Genomic DNA, 18,351 nt, shown 5'->3' on the forward strand with positions numbered 1-18,351 from the left:
AGAGCATGAGAGGGAGGAGGGTCAGAGGGAGAAGCAGACTCCCTGCCGAACAGGGAGCCCGATGCGGGACTCGATCCCGGGACTCCAGGATCATGACCTGAGCCGAAGGCAGTCGCTTAACCGACTGAGCCACCCAGGCGCCCCAGTTAAAGAGGAATTTGAAGATAATATGAGAATCATTATGAGAACAATCTTCAGTGAAAAAGAAATCGGGCCAAGAAAGTATCAATTTGAGAGGAGGAGGATGTTAAACACCATAAAAGGCAGAAGTTCAAAATATTTTTGAAAGCTTCTTAACTAAAAAGTTCATCTGTGATAAGTCAATAGCAATATCTAGCATTTCCTGAGTACCCTGAGTAATGATCCAGTCCCTGCACTAAGGGTTGGGGACTCTAAAGTGGGTAAGGCAGGATCCTAGATCTTAGAGGGTGTCATTGTGTGGTGGGGGAAACAGATAAACAACCAACAGAATGAAGCCTTCTTTTGGGATCATGAAAGATACGCATTTCAAGTCTGGGGACGCAGAGGGGAGGGACTTGAAAGGGGCATCCTGATTTTTCCACTGCGACCTAGAAAACCAGAGTTAAGCATCTGGTTGGTAGCATCTGTGTATAATGTGGTAACAGTTATTTATGCTCGTAGAGAACATTGTGCTTTTCAGAGTGCTTTAGTAGACATGGTCTTTTGAGATCCCTCTGCCCTGTGAAGTGAATTACCCAAATGTATGGTTAAAGAAGTAACAGAGGATAAGCGGTTTGAGTAAGAGTAAATAGCTACTGAGTGGTGCCCCAGGTCCCAGTGCTCCTGACTTACAAGCCTGTTTTCTTTCTACAGCCCTCTAGCAAAAGAAACAGTGCTTCATTTCTCACAGCACGTGTGGTGGTACACTGGCTTCCTGGGATGTTATCTGCATTATGTAAAAGACGGTTCCATTTTGAAATAAGTTAAATTCCTTCTCATTCTTCAGCTCTGAGCTCATAGGTCCCTTCTTCAGTGAGACTTCCCTGGGCTCCAAACTCCCCCTACTGTGCATCCTCCTAGAACGCCATGCTCCCCACATTAGCATACCACCCAGTCTGTTATTTGCAAAAGAGACGTGGTCAGTATACGCTCGGCGTTTAGTGTCTAGCATGTAGCAGTCACTTAAGCAGTGTCTGCAGAAGGAATGTCTTGACTTAAGATTTGTGTGCTGTGTCCATTCTTTTAGAATACCCAGTGTGTGGGCAGCTCACTTGCGCCAATGGAGCCTGCTATAACGGCAGTCAGAAATGTGATGGGAAAGTTGACTGCAGAGACTTCTCTGATGAAAACAATTGCAGTAAGTAATGTGTACAAGATGTGCGGAGGTATGCTGAGGCTCAGGTATACTGGCCGATTACGCAATCTCTTCCTGAATTTGTGCTCAGTGATTTCATGTCGGTAGCTTGAAGTCAGCCACGGTGGGAGTATTTGCACCATGGAAATTGGCAAACACTTCAAGTCAGGGCCTTTTTGTTCCCAGAGAATTGGTTGTTAAACATTTACCAGCATGCTGCTTCATAATAAAAATCTCTTTTCAAACTTGAGACAGAATCTGCCTGTGAAATTAAATGGCTACGGTGGAACTGAACTTCTCTTTCTGCTCTCCCTTGCTACCCTTGTGTCGCAGCTAAGGTATGTTCACACCACGAGTTCCAGTGTGACAGTGGGCTGTGCCTCCCTCATGCTTACGTCTGCGACCATTACCCTGATTGTGAAGATGGCAGCGATGAACATTCTTGCAGTACGGTGATTTCCTTATGCTGGGTCAGGTTACTAGGAGTGTTGTTGTAGTTATTTTCTGACGAATGTACCACTCTTTTCAAACAAAAGGGTCACTATGACTCATGGCAGATGGAGCCAGAAGATCATTTAGGGCCCATGGCATGAGCTTCAGTAGTGAAGCTAGACCTCGCCTCTTTTATCATCCAAGGATCTGTGTAGAGTTGAAGGATTGCTGATGGACAGTGTGTATTTGTTTTCTCTTAGGCTACAAGGGGACAGGGTGAATTGTGTCACTCGGCTCTCAAATTACCCATCCTTCAGGAATGGGTCTGATAACCTTGATAGGAGACTGAGAGAAGGACTTTGAAGGGAGGGGAAGTTCCCTAATAGCAGTGGTCCCAGCTCTCCTCTTTACTTGGAAACTTCTTACATTGAAATTGGGGGGATAGGAAAGTCAGTGTGGTGCCAATGGCTTTCGTTGCCTCCGCTTTTTAACTCTGACCCTCCTTCCCCCCTTCCCCCCAAGTCGTTGCCTGCAATGTAACCCGTCTCTCATTGTTGCCAACCCTGGACTCGTTTTATTGGAGTATGTACTTTGACGTCTCTGTGAGAGAGTTTTAACTAATTTCACAAAATTAGTTGGCACCTTTTTGTGGTCATTTATTTACTCGAATGTTACGATTTGTTACCACACCCGTTTTGATTGGTTGGCACCTATGTCTTGTTAAGTATTTTGGGTATCACCCTAACTTTTTTTTTTTTTTTAAAGATTTTATTTATTTATTTCAGAGAGAGAGAATGAGAGAGAGCACATGAGAGGGGGGAGGGGCAGAGGGAGAAGCAGGCTCCCTGCCGAGCAGGGAGCCCGATGCGGGACTCGATCCTGGGACTCCAGGATCATGACCTGAGCCGAAGGCAGTCGCTTAACCAACTGAGCCACCCAGGCGCCCTCACCCTAACTTTTTATGAGCCATGCCTGATTTCCCTGCTGGCCCCTGGGCTTATTTCAGTGACTGGATTAAAGAGAATGTGACAACATGGTACGGGTGACTCATTTGGTCCTGGATGGCAGTTTGAGTGCTTGTGATAAAGTAAGGGCATGTTGGACACTGCCATGCCTGGAGCACCTTTATCGGTCTGCATTCTTTGCTCTGCATCAACCTACAGCAAACTGCCTTGTTTGTAATCTTGAGAAACATAGACTGGCACCTGACTTCATTTCCTTGACCCAAAGCTGCTGCTATGTTTTCTTCCTTTTCTCCCCTTTTTTCCTTCTCTTCCCCATTTTCTTTCCTGTATTTTTTTTTTTTTTCTGTCAAGATACTTGACAGAAGTTTAGGCGGTGAGGTGAACTCTTTAATTTTTCCCAAGTGATTTATATCTTTGGAGTGCAGCTGTTGTTTCCTTCCAGCCTATGAGACCTGCAGAGGCAACCAGTTCACTTGCCACAGCGGCTACTGCATTAGTCAAAACTCGGTTTGTGACGGAGAGAACGACTGTAAGGATAACAGCGATGAAAATGGATGCGGTAAGGAGGAGAAGAGATTCTGAATGAAAAGCATTTTCTTTTCTTTTTTAAAAATGCATTTATTTATTCATTTGTCAGAGAGAGAGAGAGCGCACAAGCAGGGGGAGTGGGAGAGGGAGAAGCAGGCTTCTTGCTCAGCAAGGAGCCCGATGTGGGACTCGATCCCAGGACCCTGGGAGCATGACCTGAGCCGAAGGCAGACGCTTAACCGACTGAGGCACCCAGGCGTTCCTGGAAAGCATTTTCTTAAAGTGTTTTCCAGAACTTGTATTCCTACTTCCCTTGTTAGAAATTATCTGTGTGACGAGCAAGTCTCGGGATTGGCTGCGTGTTAAGTAACTTGGTGGGGAAGAGGAGGTGACTTCACTAGCTTTTCTTAAAAAAGACACTGAACTCAAATATAGTATAAATTATAATCTCTTCCCTCTTATCATTAAAGTAAAATAGGTGGGGCAGTCTGTCCCCCTTCTGTAACACATGCTGACTTTTTCCTTTGGAGACTGCTTATTTTAACTAGGTTTATTTGTATAGAAGAAGTAGGGTGGGGAAGGAAGGAAAGTAGGGGGAAATGTGATTTGCCTTGACCTTATAACCTTTAAAAATGACTTTACACCTTGGTAAGAGTTCAGTTTTTTGTTTTCAAATTCAGATTTTCAACCACATGGGTCACTGACATCCAGTGGTAGAAGGGAGGCCACCTGGGGAACATGTGAGAAAGAAGTAGGGATTGGTAGTTGCAGGAAGGGCTTCTACCCAAGGAATTGTTTCAAGAGTCTCTGAGAAGGAAATTCCAGTGATAGCACCTCCCTCACCAGTAGTAGTCCCAATAGTTGAGAAGTTCCTAACACCCACACTGTTAAGCAAGTATAGTAAGAGTGATGCTTGGGGAAGAGCCATTGGTTTTGGTATTCCAAGAAGTATTCTCCCTACAGTTCAGTCATAGGTTTTCTTACATTGTTGACATTGCACTAAAGGAAAAAAAAATCAAATAGCCCCCCCCCCCCCAAAAGACAAAAACAAAAACAGAATTAAAACTCAGGACTCTTGGTATTATCTAGTTCTGTAATTCATGATTTAAATAACAGAATTTTCTTCTAGGGGTTATTAATCTAGTTTGTTCGATAATTCAGGCCTATGTCTCTTCTTACTCTTAAAACCAGGCTGAGGACTGCCTACCTTAGAAAGAATGGAACTTAATTTGTCACTTCTTAGAATCCCAATAAAAGACCAGTAGTAGTGTTAGACATTACCAGTTGTTGGTGGGAATGCAAGTTGGTACAGCCACTTTGGAAAACAGTGTGGAGGTGCCTCAAAAAATTAAAAATAGAGCTACCCTTTGACCCAGCAATTGCACTACTGGGTATTTACCCCAGAGACACAGATGTAGGGAAAGGAAGGGCCATATGCACCCCGATGTTCATAGCAGCAATGTCCGCAATAGCCAAACTGTGGAAGGAGCCGAGATGCCCTTCAACAGATGAATGGATAAAGACGACGTGGTCCATATATACAATGGAATATTACTCACCATCATAAAGGATGAATACCCAACTTTTACATCAACATGGATGGGACTGGAGGAGATTATGCTAAGTGAAATAAGTCAAGCAGAGAAAGTCAGTTATATGGTTTCACTTATTTGTGGAACATAAGGAATAGCATGGAGGACATTAGAAGAAGGAAGGGAAAAATGAAGGGGGGGAAATCGGAGGGGGAGACGAACCATGGACTCTGAGAAACAATCTGAGGGTTTTAGAGGGGAGGGGGGTAGGGGGGTGGGCTAGCCTGGTGATGGGTATTAAGGAGGGCACGTATTGCATGGAGCACTGGGTGTTATATGCAAACAATGAATCATAGAACACTACATCAAAAATTAATGATGTACTGTTGGTGACTAACATAAAATAATAAAATTAAATTAAATTAAAAAAAATTACCAGTTTAGGTCATTTGTAGACTTCTCTTGTCCACCTGATCTGTATTCCCTCTTATCCATTGATTTTAAAAGACTCTACCTGGCTCCACCTCTCATGTGGCCTATGATTCTTTTACTCCTCCCCTGCAGAAAGCAGTAGTCACCATGTTCGTGAATGCTACCCAGGAGAATGGGCTTGTCCAGAGTCTGGAAAATGCATCCCAATTGTAAATGTTTGTGATGGGACTTTAGATTGTCCAGGAGGAGAAGACGAAAACAATAGCACCAAAGGGCGATATTGTGGTGAGTATGGAAATTTATCTGGATAGCTTTCAAATAAAGATGTTTCTGTTTTTCTATAATAGATTCCCAAATACAGAGAATATCAGTGTTTGCACAACTATCCCAAGGCGTACTGGCTTACACAAACAAATATTATTTCTCGTAGTGCTGTGGGTTGGCTAGGAAGTTCTTGCGGCCTAGACCAGCTCACTCATGTGTTGAGGCTGTTGCAATAAAAGCTCAGGCTAGTATTTTTCCACATGATAGTAGAAAAGGTGAACCCTAGTGTGCAAGCTCTTTTAAATCTCTTCTTAGGTCACGTTTGCTAAATGTGTGATTGGCCAAGTCCAGATTCAATGGATTGATGAAACAGACTCCATTTCTTTTTTCTTTTTCTTTTTTTTTTTTTTAAGATTTTATTTATTTATTTGAGAGAGAGAGTCAGAGAGAGAGAGAGAGAGCACAAGAGGGAGGAGCGGGAGAGGGAGAAGGAGACTCCCTGCTGAGCAGGGAGCCTGATGCGGGACTCGATCCTGGGACTCCAGGATCATGACCTGAGCCGAAGGCAGTCGCTTAACCAGCTGAGCCACCCAGGCGCCCCAGACTCCATTTCTTGATGGGAGGAGCTACAAAATATTTGTGGTGTTTTTTTCCTTCCCCCAGGCAGAATGGTTTTAATGGCAATTTTCATGATTTTAAAGATGTTCTGGAGATTTTATTTCCTGGCTTATACTTAAGAAAAAACCTGGCTATACTCAAAAAAGAAGCTTCTGGTTTCTGGGACATGTACCTTGAATTAGTTTTTCTTTTTTTTTTTTTCTGTGACTGTAGAATATCCCTCCACCATTACTCTCTCAACTATGTGGACAATTGACTGTCCTGTAAGGGAATACAATTTATGACCTTGACTTCATCAGTAGTGTGCTCTATAAATTATCTAGTAGTTGTTTAGAAGTTGCCATGGTTAACATTTTTTTTTAAAGATTTTATTTATTTATTTGACAGAGAAATAGAGAGAGAGCACAGATAGGCAGAGTGGCAGGCAGAGGGAGAGGGAGAAGCCGGCTTCCGGCAGAGCAGGGAGCCCCATGTGGGGCTCGATCCCAGGACCCTGGGACCATGACCCGAGCCGAAGGCAGACGCTTAACCGACTGAGCCACCCAGGCGCCCCTAATGTTATTCTCATTCCAGTCACTTGAGAATTCTTGACTTTCTCTATTATGTAGACAAAAAGATAGACTTATGACCCGATTTTTCTATAAACAGTACTTAAGATGACTTATACTTGCACAGTTATCATTTTAAAAGGGAGTTATTAAAAATACGAGTTGAGATTTTCTTGCATAATAAAGCAGTAAGGCTTGAAGGCTAATAATTTCTGTGCCTCTACTACATGCTTACTTAGCTTTTAGGTTTGATAAAAGACGCTTTTCTGTTATAGGTACATCAGTCTTGTCCAGAGGTCACCATTCACTTAACAAAGTGTTTTTCTCTGTTTAGATGTGAATTTGTGTTCTCTACTGAGCTGTGAGTACCAATGCCACATGTCACCGAATGGAGGGATGTGTTACTGTCCCCCAGGTTTTATCGTTGACCAAAATAATACCCGCAACTGTGTCGGTAAGTGACAAGTGGGAGTGTCTAGTGTTTTGTCACAGTGCTGCGGCATTCACGGCTTCTGTGATCTCCGACATCAAGGTGTTTGTGCTTGTGGATGGGAGTGGCAGTCTTTATAACAAAGAGTAACACAGTCGCCATAGAAAACCTGGGCAATACGAAGTTTTAGCTCAGAGTAACTTCTGTGAGGTGCACAAGGCAAAAGAGTAGTTCTTTTGAGTGAGTTGACTAGCTCCATGGATACCTATCTCCACCCAGATGAAGGACGAAGTGTTCTGTGTTTTCTTCTCAAGTATTCAGAAGCAGGGTTGGTGTGACCATTCTGGTCATTCAATACTGGAATACATCCATGTGGTTGGTAAATAACCGCTGTCTGAACCCATCAACTACCCTACCCTGACCCCCCTGGCCTCTTCTCAAGGATCTCAAACCTCTTCAGGATCCAGCAACTAAAGAGTGGTCACCGAACAGCAGAGGATCATCAGCTCACTGCCCCGCTGACCACAGTGGCCAGTCAGTGCCCATGTCAGGCTGGCTGTTAATTCCATTTATTTTCACCTCTACTTGAAGCTTCTTGAAGCTTTGTTCAAGGACAAACACTATCATTTTCCTTCATTTGGCTGGCATTGAACTAGATGCTGGTTCACCAAATATTTCTCACATCTCTCTTACCTGAATTATAAGAATGATTTCTCCCATTAGGAAATTTTTGATTCTGATGTGAGCTGACTTTGCATCCTTCTGTGATTAGGATGGGATCTTATGATGGGAGACTACTATGGCCAAGTATCAATTTTCAGTTTTTTAGGATTTGAAAAATGAATTTTTAATGCTCTTTCTTTTTCCTTCTTTCTGATTTTTTTAAGAGGTGGGGGGAGGGGCAGAGGAAGAGGGAGAGAGAGAATCTTAAGCAGGCTCCACGCCCAGTGCGAGCTGGACATGGGGCTTGATCTCACGACCCTGAGATCATGACTGAGCTGAAATCAAGAGTCAGACTTTGACTGACTGAGCCACCCAGGTGCCCCTCCTTCTTTCTGATTTTTGATACATAAACAATAAACCTATTAGCAGAAAGTGTCCAAAGGGGTTTTAAAAAACAAAACAAAACAAAACAACAACTTTGTTTTTACTGGTGTTGGCAAAAAGGCATCTGGAAGGCAACTGTAATGATTCATTAAAATTAAATTTGGTAGGGGTACCTGGGTGGTATAGTTGGTTAAGTGGTGGACTCTTGGGCTCAACTCAGGTCTTGGGGTCATGGGATCAAGCCTGAGCATCAGGGCTCTGTGCTCATTGCGGAGTCTGATTGAGATTTTCTCTCCCTCTCTCTCCCCCGCCCCCCCATGCTCTCTCTCTAAGATAGATAGATAGATAAATAAATCCTTTAAAAAAAATTAAGTTTGGTAATCATCTAGATCTCCAAAATATAGATGATTCAGATTTTTCCCAGGATTTTTGTGTTCTTTTGATATTCCTTAGAAATATGGGATTCTTCAGGGCTTTCTGAAAACAAAACAAAACAAAACAAAACAAAACAAAACAAAAAACCAGACATGGCATACATAATACTTTTTACAAAAGTGCTTCTTCTGAAGTAATTTCCAAAATATTAATATAATTTGGTCAACAGTATTGAATTTGGATAAATGTTATTCAGTCTTTAGTCTCAGCTCGCGGCTTCCAACTAACTTGATTATCAAACATGGTTGATCTTAAATTTAATGCCACAAATTTGGTTTACAAATTTGGAACTTTTGAGAAAATCTATTCCTCAGTGTTATTGAGAACCATAATAATGGGGCTCATTTATGTGTCATATGTCAAGAAAAACAAGATTTTTAGATCTAGTAAAGCAATCCAAGTGATGTTGTCCTTGGTAATTTTAGGAGGTAATTTTAGGTTTCTGGTATCGGGGCCATGCCCCAAAGTTTGCCCACTATCTGATTGCTCCTCTTAAGTAACAGTATAGTTGCTTGTTGGATAGAAGACGTGTCACACGACAAGACATGAATATGAGACACGGCCTGTGCTTTATGCAAGTCACCCCAAGAGATTCTGAAACCTCAGAGACAATTCTGAATTACTTAAGCCCCCAAATTTCTAATCATTTGAAAGCTTCTCTAAATAAAAGAGTGTGATCTGCAACAGGCATTAAATGAAATCAGGACACTTTTCGTGTTTTATTATTGCCAACGTTATCATTATCATCACCATCATCACATTGGGGATGCATTCAAGTGATTTTAAAATACTTTTCACACGAACATCCTCAATTGTTAGGTGGTTTTCTGACTTTGGAACCCCTGGCAGTGCTGCCTGGCATTGCTGCGAAGGCAGTGTGCCCTTTTCTTCAGAGTGGTGCTCATCCGTGGGTGCGAGCCTGCTCCTTTGTCTTTGGCAAATGTCAGGCTCCTCCACCATTCCCCCCCGCCCCCCCTTATTGCCACCCAGCTGCCAATTCGATTTCCAGTCTTTTAGTTCTCTAGGCATTTCTCCTTTCTCTTAGTAGAAAAGGAATTCCAATAGAAATACCAGAAGCCACATTCTCAGTATTTCATCAGCTTCTCTTTTTTTCCTCTCTCAACCCCCAAAGAGGAGATGGGGCTGGGCTGCCTTGCATTTGGAACTTGATAGGCCGTGAAGTCTTTTCAGTAAAAGTGATTGCTCTTTCAGAATCCCTAGTTTAGTCTTGTGATGCCTGACAACCTGTTCTTAGGCTCCCCCCCCCCGCTTTTTTTGGGGGCACTCTAGCATCTTGTTAGCACATTTTCCAACACTTTTTTCCCCCAATATCTAAGTCTGTGATGAGCTTTGGGTTATATTTCCAAGTGTCTAAGGCTCCTTGTATGTCAGAGGTCTGGGCCACTTTGTTTTGCAGTCTGAAATAAATGAAAAGCTGTCATTATAAAGTTTTTTACATTGAGCCTATTAATAAATGTAATGTAGAAAATTCCAGTATTATGCTGTGGCACAAGATAATTTCAGGATTTATAGAACACACCCAATTCACACTAGAAGTGATGTGGGCTGATAACTGCGTCACTAGTTTTAAATTCCATGATGAACATTTTTAATCCCTGCAGTATGTGCCTGGGATGTTAGTACAGATAACTTCATTTGGAGATGAGCTCAAAAGTCTGCGGTGGAGGGCTTTTGTGTTAGGCCCCCTGCCACCTATAGAGATCTTTTCTGTGATCTTCCCTGTTTTTCAAGGATGTGTTCTTTGCCCCTGAGTTCTGAAGATCTGTTAAAATTTATTTCACAGAAGATACTTTGTTCTATGTAAAGAGAACTCGTTAATTTTAATACGTGACATTATAAAACCGGTTACACTTGTTTCAGCTGAGCTTTTAGGGAAATTGTTTTTGTTTGTTCTTTCAAGCATTTCAATTCAACAAATACTCTTTGTACGGCTGTAATACTCTGCATGGCTTCAGGTGTTGGAAACCTATGCAACATTTATCATCTTAGACATGGCTCCCCAGTGAATGCCTCGGTGGTAATCAAGAATAAAATTGAGTAATCCTGACACGAAATCTTGTGTCCTTCCACCATTCATCTGCCTCTGGTAGTCTTGACCTGGCTCTGGAGCCTCTGAGGCGTGTTGAAGCAGTTTACCCAGGGTTATTGTTTCTGATTGACGGGACATGCTGTTCGGCGACAGAATGACATCGTGGTGCAGAGTTAGGGCAGGGAGGTCATTCAGCATGGTGGGATTTCAGGCAGCCAGAGGGATCAGAGGGTGTCCAAGGAGGTCTAAGCTAAAAAGGAGTTTTTGAACTCTTTTCAAAGCAGGATCTGTTGGTACGAGGCAACAAAGAATGAAAAGGCAAGAAAAATAGATAAAGGTAATGTGGTGGGAGGTGGTATTATAAAGTAGTGTTTTAGGGATTTATACAGTTTCCACTACTTTCCTATTCTCATGAAAAGCCTCAAGTCTACTTTCATTTTTCTGGTTTTCACTTTGGTTAATGATGGATATTAATTAGCCTTCATTTTCCTCCGTTGTGGAGACTATAATCTTATTCAGTCATTAAAAGTGGCAGTGATTTTATACACTCATTCAAACGTTAAAGTGTTTGTAGCCCAGGTGATAGGAAGGGCATTCACACCCACGAATTCCTAGTTATGACTTCTTCACCTTTGGTTTTCTTCTGTTTGACATCAGAACTCCTGCTCCCGGGATGACTCCAGACCCTTAAGCGTATTTTCATCGGTCTTGCATTCAAAATGAGGTCATGAAGTGCTCGCTTCGGCAGCACATATACAAAATGAGGTCATGACATTCTGGGAATTTGAGGGCGAATATCCTGTACTTTTCATTTCTACTGAGGTGAAGCCTCAGGTGGTGCCGTCTCAGGGCTGAGGCAAGGACACAGAAGAGATAAATCATGAAGGGCCTTTTATTCATACCCACATGCCTTTCACCTTGTCATGTCCAAATTGGATTAATTTTTTCCTTTGGTTAGTCACAGTTCTTGGAAAGAAAGATCTGCAGGCCCATGTTGTTATATTTGGTCTTGAGGGAAAATTGGAAACATTAGCTTGATCCCAGGAAATTCTCGAGCTTTGTAACTGGGGAGTTGTGCGATGTTATGGTAGAACCTGAGTCCCAACTCTGATATTTGCTGCAAGTGTAATCAGATCCAAGTAATGTGGAGAATTCTAGACCTGAGGGTCCAATGCTTTCAGAAATTATAATTTACTGAGAACCTGTTGGTATGGGCTGTGATGGTTTTCCTCCCAGGGAAGCAGCGCACAGCGTGAAGGAGGGTGAAGTGTGGATGTGAACTTGGAGGGTCAATGAAATATTTGGCACCAATCTACCAAGATAGGACAATTTTTGTGCCCCTTAAACTGTACAGTCTTTGAGAAAGACCCTTTATATCTTGTGTTGTTCCACTCACTCCCTTCCTCCTTTGTTGTATTGTTTATATGTCAATTTCATTGAATCTCTTTTTACACAGTAGAACTAGGACTATGGTGACAATAAAAAGCTCTGTCATGTGATGAACACTTATTAAATGAATGAATACTAAGTTAATGAATAAGGAGAAGATACTTTTCATGTCTTAAGACTAATTTAAATTTAATTTTGGTTATAATTTTTGACATCAGAGGAAAGGCAGCTGGGTAAATGGATCTTTCCAAATACTTTATTCAGTATTTTGTGTCTTTTTGAGGGGATGGTTATAAGGCAGGTCTTACTTTATTCTGCTATCGCACTGTCCAGTAGAACTTTCTGCAGTGGTGGAAATGTGCTATATCTACATTTCCAGTATGGTAACCACTGAGCCCATGTAGCTATTAATCACTTGAAATGTGGCAGGACTAAGAAGCTGAATTACTAATTTTATTTCATTTTAATTAATCTAAATAAATTTAAGAAGCCATAGCGGGCTAGTGCCTACTATACTGGAAAGCACAGATTTGAAGGGAAGAATTTACACCAAAATTCAGATGGTAAACCAACATTAGTAAATTAAATGCAATACCACGGGGCAGTGAATCTAAGCAGTGCTGTGCATCTTCTGTAAAAGTATCCTTTGTGTAGATTAAAAAAAAAAACTGTTTAAATGCTTTTGGATTTTCTGTAGTATGAAGATGCCTGTTCTGAATTCCTATTTTTTAGTGTATGCCTAGAATCTGTGCTACCTCCAGAGGGTGCTTATTTAGATATGGGCCTCACCATATTCTTGTATAGCTGGTCCAAGGTTTTTCTCAGGGTGTGCTCAAAAAATGCTAGTAAACAAGATTACAAATGTTTATCTCCCATGTGGCAGATTTTAATGATTGCCAGATATGGGGAGTTTGTGACCAGATGTGTGAAGACCGAGTTGGCCATCACCAGTGCCACTGTGCAGAAGGGTATGTCTTGGAGCATCAACGGCATTGCAAAGCTAATACTTCCTGTAAGTAAATTAAGGACACTTGCCAGATCTCTGGACGGGAAACTTACGACGAATATCCTCCTTCCATAGCAGATGGCAAAAGAAGTACCAGCATTTATGTGGATAGCAGGGTTTTATCATCACAAATTAGGAGTGGGCCTTGCTGCCAGAAGAATGGGTCCACACTAATTTTGTATTTTGAGTATTAGGACCAATTTACGGATTAATCATGACCATTAGTCACTGTTTTTTGTTTTTTTAATTGGTTGCTTGTACACTTTGTGTCAGAGCTTTTGTGTCAGCTACCACATTTGATTGTGGAATACACTTTTTGCCTATTTTGGATTACTTGGACATTTAAATTTTAATTAATTTACCACACACATGGGTGACAAGTATCTATAGAAATAACTTTGGCATTGTTGATGAAAAATTTAGGAGTGATTGAAAATGGACCTCTGAAATTTGGATTGGAATTTTGGGGAATGCACTCATTCTGGGTGTTTTGTTGGAATTAATCTAAGTACTGTAGTACTGAAAAGTCATGGGGAAAATCTGTTAAAATGTGATACCTACCCCCCACCACCACCATTTTGTCACCATGCATTTGGATAAGAAGATCTTTGTTCCGGGGCGCCTGGGTGGCTCAGTCGTTAAGCGCCTGCCTTCGGCTCAGGTCATGGTCCCAGGGTCCTGGGAGCGAGCCCCGCATCGGGCTCTCTGCTCAGTTGGAAGCCTGCTTCTCCCTCTCCCACTCCCCCTGCTTGTGTTCCCTCTCTCGCTGTGTCTCTCTCTGTCAAATAAATAAAAAATCTTAAAAAAAAAAAAAAAGAAGATCTTTGTTACTTTTTTCCAATTGTTTTTTTCACACATGATCTTGAAGTTCCTTTGGTGGCCTTCTGAAGTACATCTACTCCTAGAAATGATAAATGGCCCATTTCCAGGTTATTTTTGTGTAGAAATATCTGATTTGCTGTTTACTAACTCTTTGGTACAGCTGATTTTTAACAATTAAAATGTATTTACTTTGAAAGGATAATAAATTCATATGTTCAGAAATTCTAAATTATAAAAATGTCTTTTTCCAAATCTCTGTTCCTCTCTGACCAGTCTCCACTTCCCTTCTCCCATAATTGATCATTGTTTATTTTAATTCTAGAGACTGTCAAATACATAAATAAGAATGTACAAATACAGGTATCTAATTCTATTTTTATGGATTATGGTAGTAAACTATACATGCAGTATATCAACACAGAGACTTCTTCCTCATTTTTTTTTTCCTAGTGGCGTAATATTCCATTCTTTTGATGTACATTATTAACTCGTCCCCTACTGATGGGCTTTTATATCTTTTTTTTTTTATCCTTTGCTATTGCAAACAAGACTGCAGTGAAAACCTTGATATTCATTTGTCAATTTGCATGCTTGTGTGTATGTAGGTAAAGGAGATTTGGATCCATCATTGGCATGTTTTTCACAGAGTGATTTCCCAGTAATCCATAAAATATGTTCTGTGCTTTACACAATCTGAAGTTGCTGGGTTAGATGCCAGTATCATAGAGGATTCTTTTTTTTTTTTTTTTTTAAGATTTTATTTATTTATTTGAGAGAGAGAGAATGAGAGACAGAGAGCACGAGAGGGAAGAGGGTCAGAGGGAGAAGCAGACCCCCCGCTGAGCAGGGAGCCCAATGCGGGACTCGATCCCGGGACTCCAGGATCATGACCTGAGCCGAAGGCAGTCACTTAACCAACTGAGCCACCCAGGTGCCCTTATAGAGGATTCTTGAAAATACCTGAAGTAGTCCCCTCTGTGTCACTGAAAGTGCATGGAACTAGCAGTCCAAACACTCGAGTTCTTGGTAGACTCTGCTCCAGACTTACTGTGATTTTGGACACTTCATCAAGCATTTTTGCGCCCCAGTTTGCTTATCTGTAAACTGGATAGAATGACACCTATATGCCTGCCTCAGAAATTTATTTTAAAATCAAATAAGGTAACATAGAAGAAGTATTTGAAAAGGCAGGAAGCATATCAGTTGTAAGTTTGCCTGAAAGGGTGAGATGCGTAGGTTTGTTCACTTGAAGGAGTGATAATGCCTTCCTTCTTCACATTTAGCTGAGCAAGCCTCCATTATCTTCTCCAATGGTCGGGATTTGCTGATTGGTGATATTCATGGAAGGACCTTTGCGATGTTGGTACAGTCTCAGAATCATGGAGTGGCTGTGGGTGTGGATTTTCACTATCACCTACACAGAGTCTTTTGGACTGACACTGTGCAAGATAAGGTAAATAGAAATTTCAGGAGTATAGCTTGGGAGCTGATAGAACTCCAAACACAGTGTTGATAGCTTTTCATTTTTGGGGGAGTGGAAGGGAAAGTTCTTTTGTTTTCTAACAAAAAAGGCCCTTGAGATATTTTATGTTAATCAGCACCTTTTCCATGCTATACTATTACATGTGACCTATTAAACAAAGCAGTCTATTATATGGATTAGCCTTGAGCAACTTTTAATTTTATTCGAAATGGAGTCCAAAAGCCTAATTAAAAGAAATAGTAGACATTCTTTCAAAACTGGATAGATATTTGGTAGTAATTTTTGAAACTTGATCATTTAAAATGTAAAAAGGACTCTGCTTCCTTGGATGATAAAAATCAGATTTTACCTGCATCTTCTAAATGGAACTGTAATTGAAGATTGGGTAACAAATATTGACAGCATTTTGTTTAACAGCCAAAATTTCATTATGCTGTCTTACTTGGAAAGTGTTATAGATTTAATTACAACTTTGAGTGATGGCAACAGAGATTTTTAAAACATAAATTTTAGAGACCTCTAAGAGTTATGACATTTTATTTCTTCCTCTTACATTTCCTTGTACTATTAATAAAATTTTAATTCAAATAAGTGGTAACTTGCATAAAATTTCTAAAAATTGCAAATTTGGATTATTAACAGTTCTGACTCGATTACAGCTAAAAATCAAAACAAACCATCACCACCACCTCCACATTCCTTAAACTTTCAATAGCTACCAAGAATTAGAAATGCAGGATTAAAAAAAAAAATCCAACTTTTTATGTTTGCCTTACATATACTTTTAAAGAAACTTTTTTTTCTCCCCAGTAGCCCAGGATATAAAATATTTTAACAAGTATCAGTGATTTTTTTTTTTAAGTCTGAATGACTGATTGGTACAACATAGATATACTGAATGAATATACAAAAAACAGTGCCCACAGTTTTAAGAAGTGTAATTTTGGGTGTTCTTTCAGGTTTTTTCAGTTGACATTGATGGCTTAAACATCCAAGAAGTTGTTTCTCTTGATGATCCAGAGAATCTAGCTGTGGACTGGATTAATAATAAACTTTATTTGGTAGAGGTCAAGGTCAACCGCATAGATATGGTAAATTTGGATGGAAGCCATCGGATTATCCTTATAACTGGAAACTTGGGGCATCCTAGAGGAATTGCCGTGGACCCAACTGTTGGGTAAGTGATGTGAAAACATACTGATTTTAGTATTTTTGAAGCTTTATCTCTCCCTATAGGTAAAAGATCCCCTGGATTAGTTAGTTCTGATTTCTTATAGGGTCTGTACTCAGGAACCCATGTTTATTTTATATCTCCATTCATATAAGCTTTAAATGAGTATACCACTGGTATACTAAGAATATGTGATTTTTTGGGGTATGAATTTTATTTTTAGTGTTTGCCACATTTGCCTGGCAGAGAGACGGGACTCTGTGTTCTGACTCAACCTAATAATATTGTTAAACCTAAATGTTAACTTGTGATTCACCATTACCAGATGATCATTCTAACATGATTTAGCTGCAAATTATTTTAAAGAGGGGAAAGAAGATTGGGGCTATCCCTTTAGCACTTACTTGTTACAAACTGGGATTGAGATGACAGTGCTAATACCTCATTACAAGTTGTTCAGTATGAATCACCACATCAAAACAAATGCTCCCTCGTCTCCAGGTGTAAATTCAAATTTTCCTAATGTCCATGTTTGAGTGCAGTTATAGGAGACATCGATTTCTCCTAGATTTTCAGAGTTGGTTCTTAGAATGCTTGCATGAACTTCAGGCTACTGAAACATTGGTGAATGGTGATTATTCATTCCTACTTGATGATATCTTGCTATCTTTCCTTGAAAATAATGGATATGTTCTCTAGACTATGTCTTACAATGGGGAATTAGGGAGGGAAATGATTTGATAGCTTATTTTAAAATGTAAGTTTTCCTGGGTGTAAAAAAGAGAAGTAAAAGGCAGAGCCAGGAGTCAGGGCAGAAAGTTAAGAGGATGGATATGAATTTTGAGGCTGCTGTATTAGTGCATTTTCATAGTTGCTGTTTGGAGTTGTTGACTCTCCTGATTGGCCCCCATAGTTTCTGATTTTTATTTTGTTATTGTTCTATACTCCCATGTTCTCTAATCAGCTAGAGGAAATTTCCATTGATCCAAACATGCAACCAAAAACAGTATTTTCCAGATAAACTTGTAAAATAACTGACTTTCATCTTTTATTTGTCTTTTGTAGTTACTTATTTTTCTCCGATTGGGAGAGCCTTTCTGGGGAACCTAAGGTGGAAAGGGCTTTCATGGATGGCACCAACCGTAAAGACTTGGTAAAAACAAAGCTGGGATGGCCTGCTGGGATAACTCTGGATATAGTATCAAAGCGTGTTTACTGGGTCGACTGCCGTTTTGATTACATTGAGACTGTAACTTACGATGGAATTCAAAGGTAAGAAGTATTTTTTTATAGCTTCATAAGTTTGGGGGAAAGTACATAAAATTTATGGAGAGGGATACAGAGGGACCAGAATTACATCTTGAATGACTTTTGTGTTGACATTTGTGTGAAGTGACATTTTTGCGGGGGGGTGGTGGTTTGTTGTTAACTTTCCTCGTGTTCCATGATAGCATTCATTAAATGTTACTTAGAGCAGTTATTCTTCGATTTCTCCTCTCCAACTTCTCCCCAACTCCCAGATGAAGCACATTATTTTCATTCACTCCTGAGTCCATTTATTTCTCTGGGTCCCTTATGATTTGTCTCCGAAGATCACTTTATCTTTTAGCTTACTAATTTTCTCCCAGTGAATAAATAAGTTTTATTATTTATTTAACATTAGCTGGTGGGAATTAATTGGACTTTACTCTGCCCTTATGTATTTCAAATTTCAAAGAGAAATTCTGGCTTGTATTTTTACCTGATATACTTGAAAGATACTTAGAATATTTGAACATAATACGGCATACTTTTTATTTCATCTTCTTAGTCTGATGAGAGTTAACTATAAATTAAATTGTTAACTAGTTTCTCTGCTTTTGGTATTTTCAAAAACTGGTTAAA

The 18,351-nt window shown here is 40.3% G+C and overlaps 1 protein-coding gene across 1 annotated transcript in view; it reads left to right on the forward strand.

Moving 5' to 3' along the window:
* Positions 1-18,351, forward strand: part of LRP2 (LDL receptor related protein 2) — a 199,627-nt gene that overhangs the window by 54,814 nt on the left and 126,462 nt on the right. Inside the window, exons 6-14 of the mRNA XM_035008361.1 lie at positions 1,208-1,318; positions 1,649-1,762; positions 3,155-3,271; positions 5,337-5,489; positions 6,969-7,088; positions 12,869-12,997; positions 15,097-15,266; positions 16,256-16,473; positions 17,533-17,739. Of these exons, the coding sequence (XP_034864252.1) occupies positions 1,208-1,318; positions 1,649-1,762; positions 3,155-3,271; positions 5,337-5,489; positions 6,969-7,088; positions 12,869-12,997; positions 15,097-15,266; positions 16,256-16,473; positions 17,533-17,739 (1,339 nt within the window). The remainder of the gene's footprint in view (positions 1-1,207; positions 1,319-1,648; positions 1,763-3,154; positions 3,272-5,336; positions 5,490-6,968; positions 7,089-12,868; positions 12,998-15,096; positions 15,267-16,255; positions 16,474-17,532; positions 17,740-18,351) is intronic.

Source organism: Mirounga leonina, unplaced genomic scaffold (assembly GCF_011800145.1).
Source record: "Mirounga leonina isolate KUSES-001 unplaced genomic scaffold, KU_Mleo_1.0 Mir_151, whole genome shotgun sequence".
In the NCBI taxonomy this organism is placed as follows: domain Eukaryota; kingdom Metazoa; phylum Chordata; class Mammalia; order Carnivora; family Phocidae; genus Mirounga; species Mirounga leonina.